The following is a 21,851-nucleotide window of genomic DNA, read 5'->3' as shown; positions in this document are numbered from 1 at the left end:
GTCTGCTGAAGGGCACAGAAACCCCCCCAACCCTCTAAATTAACATCATGTATTACAGTGACAGCCTGCGAACAGCATGGAAGACCTAACTGCTAATTAAACCCACTGCTATTACAGTGGCCCTGTCACTATAGACAAGTGCACAGTTATAGACACCACAGCAGGAGGTGACTTGCACTTACGTAGCTGTGCAGGTGTAAATCTTAGTCTCTTTGAGTAAGACTTTGTGAGCACCATGTTCACTCTCTTTGCAGATTAAAATCAATATCTAAATATTAAATATACTAATAGCATATATCATTATACATAACACATACAATACTGTAGTGGTTTAATCAATATTTGTGTATAAGAAATGGGTCAAGTGATGTGTTATGTGTAAGGTGTTTCCATAGTGATGAACTCATAGACAATTATCACCCAACTTTACAGTTCCCTTCAGCTCTCCAGAGAGCTTTAAGTGTGTTTCAGGCTTTAAATGAATATGACACACACCACAACTTGACTGTTTTGGTTCACTCTCATCACTCTCATCCACCTAATTTCCAGACACAGTAGGCAACTGTTTTTGGCCAAAAAACCCCACCAATAAAGCTACATCCCACCAGCTGCCCAGCACTGATTGGCAGACAGACAAAGATGTCGACTAGCTGGCGAATGAAGCTTAGCATCTAGCAGTTAAAGAGATATTTTATCAGGAGTTGGTGTACACCAAAAACAGAGCTAAAGATTAGAGTAAATACTAGATATTCATCAGTCAGGTCACCAGAAGCACAACTCCAGATGAGTACTGTTGTTGCTTCATGTTGGGGGCCTCAAATAAGACATTAATTCAATGTTAAACTAATATTTAATACACATTTCTTAGTTTTTAAATTGGAAGATGATTGGGAAAAAGAAGAAAATGAATTGTTAATGACAGATTTTTGTGATGTGATAGCACAGCATCTCACGTCATGATCAGATCATATATTTACAATTCAGTTACACAAAAAGTCAACAATATTGAGTTATGGCCCAGTCTCACCTCACTTTGTGTGTTTTCTAGGTGAGGTCATAATGATCAGTGCAGCAGATGTTGAGTTATTGAGGATGTTTAGCTTTGATGTCAACCTTAACTGTAGTGTGTTTTGTTTCAGGAGCTGATTGGAAAGATGCTGAAGGTCAATTCCGAGGCTCGATACACAGCACAAGATGTCCTCTCCCACCCTTGGGTCACGGTATCTCATAGCACAGTTTGTGTTTGTCTTCCATGTGTGGCCAGACTTGGGCGCATTTGTAATTTTTACATTAAGACAGTTTCTGGTGTTCAAAACCATTATACATGTTGCATATTTATGTGTGTATGTAGGATGATGCAGTCATGGAAAACAACATGATGGTAGCAGTGACAGGTAAACTGAAGACGCACTTTAACACTGCGCCAAAGCACAACAACACCTCAGCTGCAGTGTCTGTCATCACGGTAAGCAACCAAACACAATCACAAACCAACATATGAACAATCACTTGTCCTATTTATCTGAGATTTATCGCAGTACTTTTATGAGAATGTAATCTTATGACCTTAATGAGATTGCTTACATTCAGTGACTCTGAAATCTCCAATATGGAGACTTTGACATGGGTTTAGTAGTTATGAACTAGGTGCCTGTAGCGGCTTGAACATGTCGGGCCGTTTTCCAAACTGCATGGCTGTAAATGTTTGACCCAAATACAGAAAAATTGAGCCTCTTCTAATTCACCTCATATAAATCTTATGCCCACATAATAACTTGGCCAAGAATATTCCGCCTCCATCATCATCTAAGAAGACATAAATGATGATCAGGCAAGACAACTTGTACAGCTGTAAACATGTCAGACAGGATTTTAGAGATGGAATGATGAAAACAGACTTGGAGGTCGGACAAGGACAAAGTCATTCCTGTAGTAGTCACATCTTTCCATCCTGTCTGTTTCAAGCCTCACTCGCATCACTTCCTGTTCTACAGTTTGACTTCCTCTGCTCCTCATCTCATCAGGTCACACCACCCATCAAGCCTTATTTCAGTCTGTCTGTCTGAACTTAAATCACAAAAAGGGGGGCGGGGTGGAGATGATTTTTTTTTTTTTTTAAAGAAGTTTGATTTGAGCTCCCTCGTTGCTGCAAAGGGCCTCATTTTGTTGTAAATTTCATTTGACAGTTTGAGGTGTAAACACGGGCCCTGGCCTCGGCCCCTCCTCCTCCTCCTCTCCATCCTCTTCCTCCTCCCTCCTCCTCACCCCTTCCTCACACTCGACCCAGGACCACAGGGGACGCCTGGAGCTGAGAGCCGGGTACACACTTCATACCCCCCCTCCCTCCGCTTCCCTTCTTCCTTTCAGGCCATCGCCCTTCCCTTCTCCCTCTTCCCTCCATCCACAACAACAGCCCCCTCTGCTCTCCCTCCCTTCCTTCCTGTTTCTCTATCAGACCCCCTGCCCCTCTTCTCCAGCCGCCAGCTGCAGTAACTGCTCTCTATAACCAACTGATGTGTGGACCTTGCTAACACTGTCCTGGATTTTACCCTCTTGGCTCTTATCATACTCTTCATTCTGCTCCTTCCCTCACATTTCATTACATTTGTGTCGATCACTTACATTATGGGATGTGGGGAAAAATCATATGTGTTTCAAAGAATGTATTTGTTTTAATCACATTGTCATTAAGGTGTTTTAGCATGTTTACAGCGCTAATGCAAGATCAGTGTCATTGCCTCCCTCTCTGTCATTTATTCATTATTATTTGTGAATGATCTCATTCAAAATATGTCCTCACAGTCAACTTTCTGTGACTGCAGGGTTTACAAATTTACAATTGGTATGTTCCATGTTAATGGTACTCTGACGCCACCTTGTGGAGAAAATTAAAAACTGTTCTGTAGTTTCAATTAGCAGAGATGGATGCAAACCAAATGGGCTGTATTGTCTTGGATGTAAGATTTCCCTTCAGGTTTTAAAAAGGATGAGGCTGGCCTTGTTTTATATCTTACAATATACTAATTACAATTTACTATGTTTTGCAGCAGATCCCATGAAAGGACAAAACACTCCAAATTATTTCTGACTTCCTACTCTATCTGTAGCACTTTTGTTCCCACTAAGTATGTCAATCTGAAATAATTTGTCAAAAATATATTTTTTTGTTTCATTTTTAATAAAGGCGTAGTCATTTTGTTTAAAAAGCTGAGCACTGTAGTTTTTAGCTAATGTTACTCAAACCGTAGAGAGTGCAGATGTTGGGGACTACCAACTTCTGTATTTAAAGCAGTTGGAGGGTGTAGTGTATGTGAGATCAGTGCTCATGTTCGTTAATGTTTGAGCATCTCACTCAGTCTAACAGCATACCTTGTTTAGGTCTACATCACAGAGGAATAAGCCTGTTGGTCATTGTTGGTTTTGGTCTTTTCATGGGATTTGATGACAAAAGGAATAATACATATTGCCAGCCTTATCTTTTAAAACTAGTACGTTCAAAAGCACATTTAAATCATACGTAACCACAGCATTTTATTTATGTGCAACTAGCTTAGCACTCACCGACATGTCTTTTAGTCATTTACTAAGGGTCTTACAGTTTGTTCCAGTTCAGTCCTGACAATATTATTTGGCTTTGAATAACTTTATGATTTGAAATACCAGATTATCACTGTGCTGGAACAACAACTGTCCACTGGCCATCATGCTTGTTGTGTTGACTTTGTTTTTTGTGAAGCTGTGAGTAAGACTAGTCTCTGTCCCTTTTTTGCTTCTTCCCCTCTTCCTCCCCTCCACACGCGTGCATTACCTCCCCTGAATTAGCTCCAAGGCAATGGTATGTACTAACACTTAACGCTGCCGCTGCGCCTCGTCTGTTCTGCTGCTGAGGTTCAGCACAAGGGCAAAAGAGAAATGTGGCATTTACTTATTTTCCCCATGCGAGAACACAAATTTGAAAATTTAAAAAATGCTGCATGTACACATCTGTTGAATGTGATAGTAAATGTTTTCTTTCTCATTTGCCCTTATTTCTCTGCACATAGAGTAGCTCTGGTGATCTGATTTGCCATCTCGTGGGGTCAGTCTACTGTGTGAAGCATACTGTCTTTTTTATTGAACCATCATCCAGTTATTTCTGTCCATTTCCATTAGTTTGTTTCATCACATGTTCATTCATAGAAGTCTACACAAATAGCAAAACAGGGTCAGTAGGTCATGACTATAAATATAAATGTAAAACCTTTAGTTGATTAAATCCCATTGCACACTAAAAAAACACAGAAAGATTATAAACTAAATTACTGAGGTTTTCCGTCTTCAATGTAGATTGACCCACAATATCTCTTTCTTTATTTGTCTTATTGGTTATTGGTGTTATTAGAGTTTCAGAGGTACATACAGTACAGTACAGAATCAAGCTGATTATCTCTATGTTTCACCAGAACACAGCTCTAGATAAGGAGATCCTCCAGCTCACCACCTGTCGTCGTCCAGGGTCCCAGACGGTGCCATGTCCACAATCGTCTGCTAGCAAGAAAGTCCCATCTGTCCTTCCAGTCAAACCAGCCTCGCCTTTAAATTCAGGGCCAGCTTCTCCAACCAAACAGTCATCGCCAACCGAACTGGCATCACACACCAAAGTACCAAAACCCACCAAGACTGCTCCTCTCGAGGCACCGGAGACCTTGGGGGCTTCAGTGCCTGATGCGACTACAAATCCTCCCTGCTCTCATTCCCCAGCCGACAATGTTCTTTTCCTTCCCTCTGCTCCTGTAAGTTCGCTTAATTTCTCCCCTTCACCCTCTACTGAAAATTTCCCTGCCACCTCCTTGCCTGTTTTCACTCCCCCTGAGATAAGAACATCACCTACATCACCTTCAGCTACTCCCTGCTCATATTCAGAAAATGTCTCACCCTCCGGTCCTCCTGCTCTTTTCACTTGCACAACTCCCTCTACACCTCTCTCCTGTCCTTCTCCTTCATCTCCTACTAAACCAGCCCAAACCTCCTTTCCCGCTGCTCTTTCTCCCTCCTCTCCCACCAAACTCGACCCCTCTTCTCCAACCAAAGAAGCAACATCCCAGTCTTCCTCACCCACAAAACAAGCTTTTCCCTCCCCCGTCAAACCTGTTTTATTCTTCCCTTGTTCCTCCCCAAACAAACAAGCACCTTCACCCCCCTCTCCCAATCGTCCAACTCTGTTTCCCTCTCCTCCCTCTACACCTCCTAGATCCACAACCCCGCCCTCTCCCAGTTCTCCACCTGCTGATCCCACAATTCCCGAAGAGCTCATGGAGAATAATTAAATGGCTGGTCTTTTCTGTAGCCAATTTAACCCCCCCCCCCCCCCCCCCACTCGTCCTCTTTCCATGTACGTAAAGAAACTAAAGGCTAAAAAACCACCTGTAAACTGAGCCAGTGACTGCTGTGTCCACATTTCTTTCTCTTTCACCCTTATCCCACTCATTTTAAGAAGCAAAGGATATGAGGCATTTTGTAAGAGTTGGTTGATTGTATATATGTCTGTATTTATTAATGGAGGGTGTGGAGAAAGGGAATGAACTAAATATCACTGTTCTTAGTGGTTTGTTTTGTTTTTTAAAGTCAACCATTACTGTATCGCATTAATGTGAATTATTTTATTTATTATCTCATTTTGACTGCTGGTGGCTCTTTTGTAAATAGTTACTCATTACACACACATTCCTACATCCCAATTTGGTGTCCTTTTGCTTTAGCAGAGAGACAATATCTACATGTATTTTAGCACATCAAATGTCTGAACTTGCTAGCTTGGTTACCTGTAGTGTTTTGGGGCAGTTATTACCTGTTAAGCCGACTATAACCCATTGTTAGTATTTTTCTCCGGTCACAAACATCCTGATGGTAACTGCAGATTTACTGTTTAACTTAAAGCCTCCCTTCACTTGTTAGTACAAACAGCGGGTGGACAAAATAAAAGGCAATCCCTACTAAAATACCAAGTAGCTGATAACGAGAAAAAAGCTTTGTACTCAGAGACTCTGTGTTAGTGCTCTTTGAAATCACACAGGTAAAAGTGGTAATGATCAGTGTGTTACAACATTCAAGTCAAAGGGTCAGTTCAGAAACTACAAAAAGGATTTATTCTCTGTTACCTGAAGTAGTACCTTTGGGGATTTCTGTCACTGTCCCATTACAATGGAAGGGGAATGGAGATTCGTTTGTGATGCTCAAAGAATAAATGAGTAGGAACAATAAAAAAACTGTTTTAAGATTCAACTGCAGTATTGTGAGCCAGAAAAAGTCTGAATAATCCATAGAGCAAGTTTGTTCTTTGAAATATTTCCATATTCAATGCTCAAGACTCTACAATCTTCCCCCGTATACAACCACCTGTTATCAAGTGAAAATCTATATTTCCAGTAAACTGACCTTCAGTTGATTTGTCAGCAGGGTCTGTGGGTTATTAGTTTTGACATTTTAAATGAGATTTTTGCATTTCTATGAGCACCACAAAAATATATATTTTCATTGCACTGTAGTGGGAATCTAGATCTAATAATATTTGACCCTCTAAACAACTTGCAAATCAAGATACCGCAAGATGTGGTTTCCTTTGTAATTCATTCAGTCCATTTGGTAGATTATTTTGTTTACCCCCCTGTAACTGACAGACATGTGGAATTATTTCATTCAGAGTTTTATTTGTGTTATTTGGAGTGAAATCTGTAGTTGTACATAGCGTGAAGAACCGCCTCAAACTTGAAGGTTTGTTTTTGCCTACAGTGTGTGTGTGTCTGAGCAGTCGTGGCCCTCAGTTGTAACTGCTGTACATAACATTAGTGACATTTGATCAAACAGACATGAAACCAGACTGCAGGTCTGTTTCTCATGAGCTGTTATTTTCAAAATCTGAAGTGCTTACTGATACAACTAAAACACTGCACAGAAAAGATGCACATTTACTACAATTTGCTCCACTACAGTATGGGCTGCGTGAACTAGTCAACACAGTTCCTTCAAAACACTGAACCATTGGTTTTTAATCTGTTTTTATAAGAATGAATGTGTGAATATAAAGATGATGGGGTCGTGCCTGACCACTGGCTAACAGTTCAATAGCTTAACGATGCCTTTATCATAAACCAGCTTGGCTGAATAATGGGGTCCCAAAATGTGCATCCTCAAAATAATTTATCTGTAATAATCTTTAAGTGACTTTTTATTTTGTCCTTGTTCGTGCATGTTTTAAACTCCACAGCATTTATCCCAGCTGGTGTTAGTAGGGCTAACTTTACCTCTTCAGGACTTTCAGCTGCATGCATTACGCCATTCCCACCTCCCGCCTCCCTGTAAGACAAAAACCTCACACACACAAACACAATCAAGACAAGTTGGTACATCGTGTCATTTAGCACCCTCTTATGTATATGTAGTTAAAGTACATTTTCATATGCTTTGTCATAGCAGTTTGTAAAGGGATATTTGTAAGAAGAGAGTTTTAAACAGGTAGATCAACTGTGTCAAATTGTTTTTATTAGGCATAGAGTGGCTGCTTTTAATGTCCCAATATTTTGAAACAGCAGTACAGTAAAAAACAATAAAAATGCAATAAAGACTCTACATAAATGTGTGTTTTGTGGTGAATTTTATCTGAAAACACAATGGTTGCATCCATTAAACTGGCCACTAGAGGGTGCAGTACAGTCATATGTGTTGCTGACGAAAGAGTACACAAACAGATGTCGACACAAGTCAAGTTATAAAATTCCATTTTATTGTCAGAACTCAGCACACAAAACACTCCAAAATGATTGCAAAAAATATCAGTTGATAGGTGTCACTAGTTTTTATATAATTGGAGATTCAAACCACATCAAAGCACAAACTTTGAAGGAATGTTTCCTCAACAAAAAAGAAAAGAAAAAAAAAAGATACAGTTGGACGTTTATTTTACTGAGGGCCAAAGGAAAATGTTTCATCACCACTTTAGTGCTGAATCACATCCCAACGTAACCACCTCCCGTTAACGAGACCGCTGTGATGGAGAGGAGAAAGAACCTCGGACTGAAAAGGAATAAGTCCTTCCTTTCATTGCACATCTCACTCTGCTGTTAGCTGCTTTGGAGACAGGACTCAAAGAGGACTTTGAAGACGCTGAGCTGACTTGGACACTGGATGCAATACGAGTTTCATTTAGTGATGTTAAAAAAAAACATTAAAAAAAAGAAGTGTGGATTTAGCCTGTGCCTTTCAGATCTTCTATACTCACTCTTTCCACCACAAATAATGGTCAGGAACCCCACTTTTAGAAAGAAATATTTTCTAATTTCAGTCATTTAGGAAAGAAATGTAAAATGAGAATAATCTTTACCATGTTTTCCTGACATCCTCCACTACATAAAGCTCATCATTAACATCAGTGATGAAGGGAAATTATGTGTTATGTGTGATGTGTTGTGGATTACATGAAAATGTGATAGGTCTGCTCTGATATGATTTACATGAATAGTGGGCCATGCACATAATCTCTTAGCAAGCACAGAGGTACAGAGGGAATGGAGGTTTTAAATATGGAGGACTACATTTAAACAGTATAGATATTTATATATATATGTATATTACCTTTTCGCATATCCTTCTTTCCAATACATTTATTATTTATTGAAACCTTTCAAATCTACTGTATCTGCTGTGTTGCCAAAATGGCAAAAAGCATGTTAAAAGTGAATGACAGCTTAATAATTATTCCCCACATACACACCTACTGAAAAAACAAAAACCACTCACCCTAAAGTACACAAATATTTGGATTCTTAAGTCAAGAGATAAGATTCTCACTAGTTCCCCACAAATCCCTCTTTTTCTTTTACTGAGGAGATGAAAATAGACTCTTACAGCTAAAAATAGATTTGTTTTTAACCGTACAGTAACATAACCCCCACCCTATGATTTATATGAAAATGTTCTATCTGAGCTACAAAATATAGCAATGCCCTTTTTAAAAATAGTTTGATTATTTTTCTATTACAGGACAGACTTTTTTTTTCTTCTTTCATTGAGATACATTCAGGATATCAGGATATAGACAGAATAGTGCCGTTGATAAGAGTTCACACTTCAACAGTTCAGATTTGAATCAGTTTCCAACTACGTCAGTCAAGTTTTTGCCTTCACCAGCTCAGTACCGTGTCTGGTACTCATGGTGCCATCTGTTGAAGTCGTTGTAGAAGAGGACGATACTTCCAGAGGCCATGCCAGTTATAATGCACCTAAGAGGAGTAAGAGGAGAACATTATGAGGTTTTCTTTCCAGAATATGTTTTTTTATTTTTTTATTTGCTGTGGATTTATTTTCTTACATGTAGTTTGAAGTTTGTAATTTAGTCTTCCTGTTTTGTTTGAATATAGTAGTAGAGTGTAGTGGAAACTAAGTAGATCTACTAAGATACTCTATTATACTTACTTTGAATATTAATATTTGACATACATGTACGTAACTATAACCATCACCTTATAAAATATAGTTATGGATTAAACTACTCACTAGTATAAAGTTGATTTGTGTTTCATGCTGGACAGCTGCAACACCACATGTTAAGGCATTAATCTAATAATAAAATATTGAAAGGGTTGCAACTAACAGTTACTTTCATTACTTATTAATCTGTTGGTTATTCTTACATTTATACTATAAATTGTTTATTCAATAAAATGTCAGAAAATAGTGAAAACTGAAAATAGTGATAACTCAGTCCAAATCTCAAAATATTCCACATTTACAAATACATAAAACCTAGAAAAGCATTTTCCATTTTTCCTAAATAAATAAAGAATTTATTTATTAATTTTCTGTTGATTAACTCATCAATTAATCAATGTATCACTTTAGTTGTAAATATATGATATATGATATGTGATATATATAAATATAATATATATCACACTTTGAGTATGTTTAATACTTAATTTGTTTTTCCTGCAACACTTCTGAAGTACATTTTTGAAAACAGGATTCTTTTTTCACATTCGAAATAAATAAATAAAAATCGAAATACTTTTTTCCACTGCTGGTTGCAGGCATTTGTTCTTTTTATGTGAAGATGTTTTTGATTTGTGTGCGTGCGTTGGTTACCTTTGGTCATGTGACATGGCCATGGAGCGGATTCCTGCGTCGCAGCCAGGGTAAGTGAACAGCTGTTTGAGGTTGTGGACCTGCCAGACAGATACTACACCTCCATCACCACCTGTCAGCAGATACTGGCCATCACGACTGAGAAGCATGGCCTGGAAGAAAACACAGGGACATGGGTCATCATTAATTATTTTCTAATAAGCTTGAAAATTCCCTATTGAATTTGGTTTGGGCATGGTTCAAATCACTGGAATTTTTATAAAAGATAATGTGTTTAAATAGGTAAGAGTTGTCACTTCAAATGGTAAATTTACTGTACAGGAGATTCCAAAGTGACACCTTTGATCTTATTTATCTGCTACCTGTCCTTCAGTGCTCAAGAAGGGAAAAAAACATGGGAGCAGAGCTATTAAACCTGGAACCACATGCATAAATTGTCTCCGAATAGGACTGGTGATCTGGGACCAGTTTATCTCTTATGTCAGAGTAAAGCTCATACTGTGAGGTCATGTGATCAGACAAGAGATCTCAGGTCATGCCACCCCCCTTGGGGGCTTTCTGTACACAGACTCTGACTTGCAACAAAGATGGCTCCCCACAGTGAGGCTCGGAGATTTACTCGTCTCATCTGCTTTTCCTGCAAACTGTAACAGCTGAATGGGTCCCCAGGGAATCAGATATACACAAATCAAGTTGTGTGTTGGAGTCTATTATGGGCACAGTGCATAGTGGAAGCTGAAACTCAAACAGTCAGGAGCATCAATCAGCAAGTAACCGTAGCTGATGAAATGACGAGGCAGACTGTGAGTTCTAAAAGAAGCAAATGACACTAATTTAGAGCTTTTCTCGTTTGTGGTTTCACGACACCGAAGTCAGCCGTCTTTCAGCTGCAGCTGCTTTGCAATGATTCAGCAAGAGACACTTCAATCATCAGCAGCATGTGTGTTGAATCAGGCTCATATTAAATGGAAAAATGAAACTTCAGTTCTGAAGTTGGAACAAGTCATTTTCAGGAACTTGACTTGGTAAGGAAAACATAAATAACCCTTCAAGAGCAGTACACAGTGGATTGGAAGAAGGAGTCGAGCCTAAATTAAGCAAATGTTTTGTATAAAAACCTTTGTGGAATTTCCTACCACACTGTAAATTAAATGAGTTCTGTTTCTCATCATGCACTCACTTAAGATAGGCACAAACTTGCATGTGAAGGCACTTACACACAGACAGACAGACACATACAAAATGGGCACACAATGATGCACTCGCAGGCTCCACGCTGGCAGGAGGTCTCGAGAATCAATCCAGCCTAATTCCTCCGTTACAGTATATCATCATCCAAGATGGCTGAGAATGGAGCATGACGGAGTGCAGCACTGTTTAGATTTATGTAGTGTGGGTCTATGTTTTGTGTACTGTAATTTTCTTATGCATCAACATTTAGAGTTAATCTGACAACAATGATGAAGATAATGCTCCATTCTACAGGTTGTGATCAATGCACTTGAAGTGAACTGTAGTGTGAGTCGGCGCATGAGAGAACGTGATTCAATACACCTACCAAAAAATTTGCTACCTTTCATCAAAAAATTGGAAATTTAAAGCATTATTATAAGAAGCTGAAAACATTTCACACATTATCACTGTATAAAGTTACTATATTGAAATGGTTAGCTTACACTTGTTTAATAACCCATCAGACCATCTGATGAATGTAAGGCCAATATTAACACTCATTTTACCTCTGTTCTGTTCTGCACCAACACCTGAGGGAAATTTCTTGCTCTGCAGTCTTAAAAATGCTGCATTACCTAATTTCTAACTTTTTCTTGTCTGCCATTTGGTAATGAGTAAGCAACATACAGTAGGTTTGTCATGTCGTGTTGGCCTCCTGTGGCTGTAAACAGAGTTGATGAGAGCAGTGAGAGTCAACAACATAAAGCTGTGGGCCGTAAAACCAAAACACTGAACTGAAAGACTAAAACACTCAGGGCAGAGGGGAACTGCACATTAGGATGATCATTTTCTGTGGGTTCATCACCATTAGTGACCACTTTCATGTAGCATATAATCACTTAATCCATTGTTAATAAAAAAATAATTGACTCATGCAGCTTTAAGCTGATTTAATGAGCAGTCACAGTTGTCATTACTTAGAAATATTTTGCATGATGAGATGGTTAGCTGCAAAATTACATTTAAAAAAAAGAAAAACAACGTAAAAACGATTTACCCGTTACTGTTTTATTAATGTATTTGTGTATCTACTAATGGAGTCCATGACCTTACTGAAGCCCAGCAGGAGGCAGGAGAGCTGGCAGACATGTCAGCCAGGCCAGGTAGGAGGCTGCAGACAGACATTATAAATCAGCCCTTTGCCACTGGGCGGTCAAACAAGATGGCCGATGGCTCTGTGGGAGCCAAGATGGCTACACAGGCTCAGATGACTAAAAAAAAAAAGACTCTAGAAGAAACACATGCACTTTTAATGCCCATATTTCCTACTTCTTTCAGGGAACGGTGGGTGGATTCTGAGACTGGGGAAGGTAAAAACTTTAATTTATGATGCTGTTAATCCCCCTGTTACATGGACGCAGGCAGTGAAAAAAAAGAAACTGCTGGAATGGTTACACTGCCTGAGTTATACTAGTACTTAAAAGACTGTAATCCATTCAGTATGGCTTCTGTCACTCGATTCTGCTATTAGACTAGGATGACGACTGTTAGCCTGTCATCTAACCTCTGACTTGGTACCCTTATAAATTCACAGTGCATACACTCGCACTATTTCTAAGTTTTACCCTTTCCTTCTAAGTGGATACTGCAGGCCAGGACAAACACTTATTTATCCTGGAGTCATACTGTGCAGAGGCTCTGAGGGCTGAGAAGATTGATTCTGGTATGTACACTACTGCACTAAATACTGTTGGAGAAACCAGAGGGGTGGAGTTAAGGGGGTGAAGTGGGAGGGGGTTGAGACTCTCACAGCCTTGCTCTAAAATGTTAGGATTTTCCTAATGCCATCTGACATGGCTGGAATTTACAACAGCAGAAGAGAGCTGACAAGGCCAGGAGTGGCCCGCAAAGTTCCCAAGTCACAGCTTCACATTTTGCAAAGGAACTACAAAGCTCAACAAGTAAAAATATCATTAACTCTCTTAAAGGCCATTTAAAGTGTTTTGCAACCCACAAATGTAATACTACCTACTCTCTCAAAAATATTAATGCATTCAATCAGTATTTTTCTCTGTGTGCTCATTAATCAAATCTTATACGAGATATATTTGTGGCTTTGTGTAGGAGTGGGCTGGTTGGCAGGTTAAGAGCCTGGGCACCAGAGGTTTCTTAATAGGAAACAGGCGTGTGGCTGTCTGTCAGAGCCGGCTTACATTTCCCAGGCCAGACCGGAAACAACGGGTCGGGAAACCAAAGGCAGTAGCCGCTATCTTGTGTCACTCTAGCCACGAGGGAGGAAATGTGGGAAATGGGGAATGTGTCGTCTTGCGCTGGAGGGTAGTTAATGGTGTAGGTGTCCAGGGCTGACCACTCCTCTGGAATGTTCTTTACCACTGCCGCCAACACAATTTGACCTGACAACAGAGCTCCGGATCAAAAGAACCATTTCCCCTGTTGTATGCGTGTGAAAGGGAAAGAGAGATGTGAAGCCACAGTTTGCCCCGAGGCATGCCGACCCTTACCTTACTCAGATCTCAAACTATAAGAAAGCCTTTAATCAGTGAAAGGACTTTCTACACTGATATGGTGCAGACATACATGTGCAAGTACACGTTCACATGCATGCTCCTGAAAACATGTGTGTTTCCTCACCTTGATGCTGTCCTCCACCTCCATGTGTCCCAGCAGTTTTCCGTTGACACTGAAGAGACAAAATTGTCCCTTGTCATAGTAAATCATGCAGTGGCCCTCAGTGGAGGACTGGATGAGGCGGGGTCGAAGGCAGCGCTCTGGGCCCTCCAAGGTCCGCAGCAGGTCCCCATTCATAGAGTGGATCAGACAAGGACCCTCTGCATATACATAAGACAAAATAATAACAATTCAAAAAAGTTTAATGTGTAGTTGTTGCTATCAGGTAATCTACCACATTGGCGAGTGTCTTTTAGCTGTTAAGTATAAATGTACATTTTGTAGACTGACAATCTTACCTTTGCAGCCACTGATGACAAGGCCCAACTCGGCACACACACTTGCACACGTCACCTCACAGTCATGGCCAGTCAAAATGGCTCGCGGTGTGGTAAACTCTGCTAGGAAAACACAAACAAAATAGTTTTGTCCAGTACCAAGCACGACATCACATGTGTATTACCACTTTTGGTCACTAGAGGGAGAGTAATGCAACCAATTATCTCATTCTTAAAAACACCAGTAAGTCACTAATAGAATAACACTGGCATTAGAAGATGAAGGCAGTTCAGTAAAAAAAAAAAAGTATTATGAACAAGCATGAGAAAACATGTCAAAACAGTATGAGTTTAAAAACAAACAATGTCAAAAGGTTGGTTATTTTTTCACCTCAGTGTAAATTTGTTTTAAATTTATTTTAGGTAGATGCATATGTACTGTAGTTTGTTGCACACACATTTCTGCCCTAAGCCACTCTCCCTTTCTAGCACTTGACACCCACCGCCTCTCCCTATCTTTAAAACCTTCTCCCACTGACTGCCTTCACTGGATCCAGATGTTTCTGCGCTAGAGTGAGAGAGAGAGAGCCAAAGGGAGTAAGTTATGGTCCAAGTCATGAAGTTTGTGTGATTTTGTTTTTGTTTGAGCTGTCAGGGCGAGCGACAAAACAAAATCGCCTTGTACTTCTCCGTCTGTCTTTTCTGTCTGTGCAAGCGCACACACAAAAACACACGTATGCATTATTACATGTAATTAGTTTCTAACAAATGGGATTCATTGCAGATGGAAGCTGTATCCAAACATGTTTTAGTCTCAAAGTTTTGAGCTGGATGCCTGTGTATAAATAATTATGTAAAACACGAGTAACTGTACACGTCAGCAGAGCTGTGAGTGTATGTGTGACGGCCAAAAGTGAGGCTGCATCCTTGAACCAGAGCATGGAGTTCATTAGGGGTTGAAGTCTCAGGGAGGGGGTCTTGTCTTTAGTGACCCTGTCGTCTTTTCTGTCGGAGGTCAAGTTCATCTCAAAAAAGAAGAACACAGGGCAATGACACTGATTAAAGTCTAAATTCTTTTACTCTATTTTGCCATTAATAATTGTGTAGGCCTACCAACCCCAAATAGCTCCAGGACAACGTAAGTAATGGATATGGTTATCCATAAAATTAATAACTTTCTGTAAACGGCATTTATAAATATTTTTGTGGGACGTAATGAAGTGTAGTGTCTTGCTGACTTGATTAAATTTTTCAGTCTGTTAATGTAGTCCACTCTTTAATTCAATTATATGATATAAAACTCAGTTCAGGTTCACTAATAAGACATATACCTTTTCCCAAAAGCCACAGCTACTGTTAAACCTTAATTAGATTTAGCAGAAAGACTCCATTCAGACCATATTGCTCACTGAACCCGCTTGTAAAAAGGCAAACTAGAGGGCAAGCTGAACTCTGCTTACATATAAAGACCATGTCAGCAGTGTTTTAAATCCAAAAAACTATCTGATCCATACATACACTATATAGACAAAAAAAGTGGTAAATAGTAACCAAAATGATTAATAAAAACATGAAAATAATAAAACATAAATAATCATAGAATAATCAGATTTTTTTCTTACTGAGAAAGTTTTGTTCTAGCAACCACCAACCACCGTTGTTGACCATTTTAACCCGTTCCTTGCAAATAAGTGTCAGCTGTCTACATTGTTTGTCGAGAACCATACCGCCAGCCTAAACATCTACATTTCATTTTGTTAATGGGCTAACATCCTCAATTTCACTAAAAGCTAACTCATGGCCAACAAGCTTGAGGATTAAAGCATGATGTTGGAAGATAATAAAGCTGATATATTAGTGTATCAGTTAACCTTTTGATCCACTACCTGCCATTTGGTTTGAATTAGGGCCACATCTGATTATCATTTCATACCTGTATATGACCGAAGCTGGGTCACTGTGGAGGGTATCAACTATCTGGACAAGTGAAGACAAGGTGTGTGTGTCTGTGTGTGTGTGTGTGTGTGTGTAAGTGTGTGTTAATTTTGGATCCCCTGTTCTGGTAATATAGCCTACTTTCTTACCATCATTACATTTATAATTGTAAAAAATAATGTAAAAAGCCATGATTTAGTATTACAATATTTTGAGTATTTGAATGCCAAACTTTGTAATTTCTCAACCTCACTGACAAAATTGGATTCAATAAATATATATTAAACATATTAAAATTATGTTTATTTGTCTACATGTTTTGATATACATCAACGGTTTTCAAACTGGGGGTCGTAGAGCTGAAACTGAATCTAATCTGAATCTCTTTTGAATCATTTTATCAGTAATTTCACCAGTATTGTGAAGAATAGAAATCAAACCAGTATACACAGGATAGCAATTGTTTGTGAATAAACTACATGCACAAATTAAATGGTAAATAATTTACAGTACACCTATACTCCAACATCAGTCCTGCTTGCACTACTAATGAAAAAAAAAAATCTTTAGTGTTCCAAAAAATATGTCTGATATCACTAATAAGTGTCACTCTTGCTATGACCAGCAGATGGCAGTGGTGTCTGAGAAATCTTTCAGTCACTGTGCACTACAATGTGCCTGCAGCAGGAACCAAGTGTGCACAGGTCAATGTGTACATGTGCATATCAGCCATTCAGAGGAATTTGTGTCAAGATTATGAAGTGTGTGGGATATTCACTGAGCATTATGTACGAAAAGGAATGCGTGTGTGCGTATATGCATGTGTTCCCATTCAAGAATATGTGCAGACTTCCGCTTGAAAGCATTCAATTTTTTGGAAGAGGAATAAAGAAAAGTCTGTTGTCTGTATGTATTTTGTGAATACATGTTAGTGTGTATGCATGTGTGTGTGTTTGTGTGTGTGCACCAGTGCCTCATGTCTTGGGGGAGCCTCCTGTGGTCTGGGGCAATGGAGCATCACATTGTGGTGGTGAGGGGTTGGGATGACGACTGCTTTGTCTGTTCCTCTAGCTTGGTAACTGCACTAAGCTGACTGAGGTTAGATTGACACACACACACACACACACACACACACATACGCAGGCACATACACATACGCACATACATGCACACTTACAAGATCATGCATGGGAATATACACCCAGACTCCTATTTAGCAAATAAAAAATACTATACATTTGTCAAAATACAGGCTATTCTCAGAAAATATGCAGTTGATTTGTTATACTTAAGATGTCAAGTAGAGTATGATGTCATTTCACTTAAAGATTTGCGTTACCTTTCAACATTCAGGAAATGCAAATTACATTTTCTGTTAAATTCATTAAAATAATAGAAAATATGAACAGAATAAAAATGAGGTTCATATTTCTCCACCACTCCAAAAATATTTATCCATTCATTTCAAAGAGAAAAAGAAATCCCTATGAATTAACTTGTCGGCATGAAAAGATTTTCCTTGATACTAACATCCCACATCAGCATGAATGAGATAAGTGAAAAAAATCCTCTAGGCTCTGTCCTCCAAATCAAAAACCAATGTGGCTTATTAACCAAATCACAATTTGTCATAAATTTCAGCCCATTTGTAATGGATCACTTAACAACATGTACGCCAATCTAAGCTGACCAAATTAGCACAGAGGAGGCTAAGGACTGAGCAATGTGTGTGCAATGCTTTGATCATGGCCAATGCCATATGTTGTGGTAACGTAAGGGAGGCCCGTGACATTTTTCACTTTTATCGACTAGCGTGACCCCGTGGCCCTCGGATGGTGGTGAACTTTCATGGGCTGGCCGACGACCCCCAACGTCACATTTAACGTCTCTAAGTGGCCCTCACTTTCACTCACATTAAAGACAGATTCTCTCTCTCTCTCTCAAACACACACACACACACACAAACACACGATATCTGGTCTCACGGAAACACTTAGCCACAATCTCAAACACATTATCAAAAGCTGTTCCTGGTGCGACAGTGCAGCGAAATCCAATCTGTATGCAGGAGGCCTGGCCTGGTCAGACGAAACTAGTTGTTACTTTACAGAGGGAGGCCGTAAATCACACACTCACGACTGTCTGGGAGAGTGAGCACTCAGAGAATACCCGTGCGTGAGTGTGTGTGTGTGTATGAGTGTGTGCACATAACGGACGTGTACTTACTGCCGGGGCTCTCTCCAATGCTGCTGTGCTTTCCATTCCAGTACCAGAGCAGCAGGGTGGCATCTCTGGAGCCTGACAGGACGTAGCAGTCTCCTCCGATGTAAGACTCAGAGCGAGCCAGACACGTCACCACGTCACGATGCCCAAAGACTATCTGAGTCAGTTTGCCTGCAAAAGCACACAAATACATACATTGTTTATATCTCATATAAAATTGCCCGAAAACAAGAAATGAATGATGCACTTATAAATAAATTCCAACATTTGAGCAATGTAAGAAGTATGGTTGTAATACACACACACATACAGACATATTACACTTTTAAAACAAAAACGGAGTAATACTTTTTTGTTAGATGGGGTTCTTTTAACCTCCATGTTTGTTGATCATCGGTCTGCTTGGCTCGTTGGTCTACAAGATCTACACAAGATTAGGCTTCTACACTAATTCAGACAAGAATATATATACTGTATATATACATAAATATTTGTTCCATCTATGTGTGTGTGTGTGTCTGTGTGTATATGCAGTGAGCTCTATGTGTATATATAAAGAGGCTAATTGCTGTCAGATTTCCAGCCACAGCTTCACTGTCTAGCTGTCTAATACTCATTACGCTCGTCATAGTGTGACCTCTGCAGTCAAACAGTAGATGGTTTGCAGCACATGACATTTCTGTCTGGGTGTCAAAATCACTGTGCATTGGATAATTAAGCTGTATCTCTGAAAAGATGAGGATTATTATGAAAGTGGGCTGGTCACTGACTACACTTCCAAAGGGAGGGAGACATCGAAGCTGTAAAATGTTTGACATCTTTATAAACACTGAAAAAATAAGTAATCATGGCTGCAGCGATAATGGCTGCCATGCACCTCATATTAAACACACTCTACAGTTCACACACACACACATACTTGCATGCACACAGACAAATTAAATCGGATGGGTGTGCACGCAGGCGTATGAGCCTGTATGTTTTGTGCATGTGTACCAATCGAGTCTTGTAATTGATAAAATCCCTCAGTTCTTTAACCTGGGGGCTTTAGGGACCTTGGTGGCAGCTGTTGAGCGGGTGCTATTAAACTGTGTTCATGTTCCAGTCGTACACCCCAGTGGCAGTCACACAATAGAGCTATCTCTTCGCTCCCATCCCTCCTTCACCCCCTCCCCGATTAAAGACAGGGAGGCCCTGGCCTGTAGAAATTGATTCAGAGTCTGTTGTGTAGATGTGTATAGGATTCTGAATGGGGCTGGGGAGAAGAGTTGAGGAGTGGGGTATGGAGATGAAGCTTCAGACAGTTTCATTTAGGACCCCTGACCTGATGGCATCTATGTGAGAGCTTGTGTGTGTATGTGTCTGTATGTGTATAAAAATGCTGTGTGTATGCAAGTATCTAAGTCAGTAACCTTTAGACATACTGCACAGTACATATTCATGACAGGTGAATATTTTGATAAATGTTAATTTAAGATTATTATAAAGTATGTTAAGGCTAATATTATTTGTCCAATAATATTTTTGCAATCAGTGTTTGTGAAACAATTTACACTAAAAACACAGTCATAAGAACAACTGGACACAATGGCTTTAAACCTGAAAACAGACTTTTGTGCTAATTGCTAATTGAGGCTATGTTTTATGCAACAAATCAAAAATGCCTTAAAATTATGATGCAGTTCAACTGTTAATCCTATTACTAACAATATTAGGCTACAATAAACTGTTGACAGAACAGATTCCCTGAAGTGTGAAAAAAAGTATCAAGTAATTGTGCAAACTTATAACAATTCAAAAGTGACAGTGTCGTGTAGCTCAGTGTAGGAAGCACAGCACAAACATCTGTGGAATAACAAACAGCAGAGATACTGTATTGTTGAATTAATTTAGAAATTAAAGCCTCAGTCTAAAGGTGACCATGCAATGTTCATTTCATTACACAACACAGGAGAATTAGACAAATTGAAAAACATACTGATGATTTTTTTTTACAGCCTTAATAGTAGTGGGACTAAAAATAAGAGGTTTGTCCTGAGGATGGTGCTAGAGGAAAGACCATGGAGCCTCATTAACTTCACAATTTTTTATCCCCTTAATAGCATGAATGTGTTCATCAAATTTCATAGCAATCTTCCAATTTGTTTATGCAGCATCATAGTTGACATTTTGGTCTGAGGGTTACAAAAAAAAAAGAAAAAAGGAGTGACATGTGGTCAGTAAATTTCAAAGCAATGTAGCCATTATAATTTGATATTAGAGCAATAATTAAAATTTCCAACAGCATATCTAGATGTGGCTCATGGGGTTCATGCCATTATATGCCAACCCAGACACTAACAGCGAATTAGAACAAGTTTTGGCATAAACACATTTATTTTATGCTTTGACTAAACAGTATAGTCCCATTTTACCGAAAGTAGTAGTTATATTTAATTATATTTAAAGATTTTCTGGCCACTTGGGGTAGTGCCTGCTGTTTGGTAATGGATATAAACATACACACATACACATGGGTTTATCGGAGCTTTTTCAGTGAAAACAGCTGCTTGCTGTAACTGGAAATGACACTGATGAAAGCAACAAGATTAAAAGCTAAGGTACAAACCGGAAAATCAAAACACAAGAGCACAAGGGTTACCTGAGTCAGTGGAGTAGACTCGGAAGCTCTTGTCCCAGAAGCCACACAGAAGGATGAAGCGGTTGTCGGCTGTGATGACGAAATACTGCGAGCTGATCTGAATGCTCTGGTCCAGCAGGTCTGAGATTTGACGACGATGGCTGCCCACGTTACTGGCTGTAAAGGAGAGGAGAGGAGAGGAGAGGAGAGGGATAAAAAAATTAGAAAATAAAAGATTAGGGGTTGAAAATGTACAAATGCACACAAAAGTACAATTTACTGTTAACGTATATGAGCTATATTCAAGTTTCACCACACAGTGCAAAGATGATTTGGGAGAGAATACATAAAACACCCTGAAGGTTAAGTTTACGGCATTTCACATTTTCCATGAGGGTCTTAGAGTCTGAGTAATGATAGGGCATGCACAGTCTTCACAAAATATGTACACCACTCAAGTCAGATCACACACTGCCAATTCATCTTGGTTGTGTAATTTAAGTCAGTGGTTGGTTAGAAAACAAATTTACTGACATTCTCTCTTTTCCGTAAGTGGTATCTTTTTTTTTTCTTTTCTAGACAGATGTGTCAGTTGTGAAATATTTCTTATTTAGTGGTGTCAAAAGCACTGGAGAACAGGTGTCCGAGAAGCTTTTCTAGTACATAAACTGAGAAAGTCCAGTGTGCCTCCAACAACTAATATTTCAATAAATTCTTAACATTTCCCAAATCCACGGCTGGTGCAACACTCATCCTTAATTTAGTGTGTTTAGCTCACACTCCTTTTGGAATGCAAACAGTGTAAATATATTACTGAC

At 39.3% G+C, this 21,851-nt stretch overlaps 2 protein-coding genes across 4 annotated transcripts in view; one reads left to right on the top strand and one right to left on the bottom strand.

Moving 5' to 3' along the window:
* Window positions 1-2,379, top strand: part of dclk2a (doublecortin-like kinase 2a) — a 38,643-nt gene extending 36,264 nt beyond the window's left edge. Inside the window, exons 15-17 of the mRNA XM_053331342.1 lie at window positions 1,140-1,220; window positions 1,352-1,465; window positions 2,187-2,379. Coding sequence (XP_053187317.1) covers window positions 1,140-1,220; window positions 1,352-1,465; window positions 2,187-2,198 — 207 coding nt within the window. The 3' untranslated portion in view covers window positions 2,199-2,379. The remainder of the gene's footprint in view (window positions 1-1,139; window positions 1,221-1,351; window positions 1,466-2,186) is intronic.
* A 5,364-nt stretch (window positions 2,380-7,743) lies between these two features.
* Window positions 7,744-21,851, bottom strand: part of lrba (LPS responsive beige-like anchor protein) — a 185,863-nt gene continuing 171,755 nt past the window's right edge. For 2 of the 3 annotated variants that reach the window (XM_053331271.1, XM_053331256.1), the window contains 6 exons: window positions 21,055-21,210; window positions 18,417-18,584; window positions 14,277-14,378; window positions 13,942-14,138; window positions 10,117-10,268; window positions 7,744-9,254 (listed from right to left, as the gene is read on the bottom strand). In XM_053331271.1, the coding sequence (XP_053187246.1) occupies window positions 9,164-9,254; window positions 10,117-10,268; window positions 13,942-14,138; window positions 14,277-14,378; window positions 18,417-18,584; window positions 21,055-21,210 (866 nt within the window). In that variant the 3' untranslated portion in view covers window positions 7,744-9,163. The remainder of the gene's footprint in view (window positions 9,255-10,116; window positions 10,269-13,941; window positions 14,139-14,276; window positions 14,379-18,416; window positions 18,585-21,054; window positions 21,211-21,851) is intronic. The other variant, XM_053331264.1, reaches the window with a different exon arrangement.

The sequence above is a fragment of the Scomber japonicus genome, chromosome 2, assembly GCF_027409825.1.
Source record: "Scomber japonicus isolate fScoJap1 chromosome 2, fScoJap1.pri, whole genome shotgun sequence".
Taxonomy (NCBI): domain Eukaryota; kingdom Metazoa; phylum Chordata; class Actinopteri; order Scombriformes; family Scombridae; genus Scomber; species Scomber japonicus.
The sequence above is the reverse complement of the archived record's forward strand: the minus strand, read 5'-3'. Positions and strand labels throughout refer to the sequence as shown.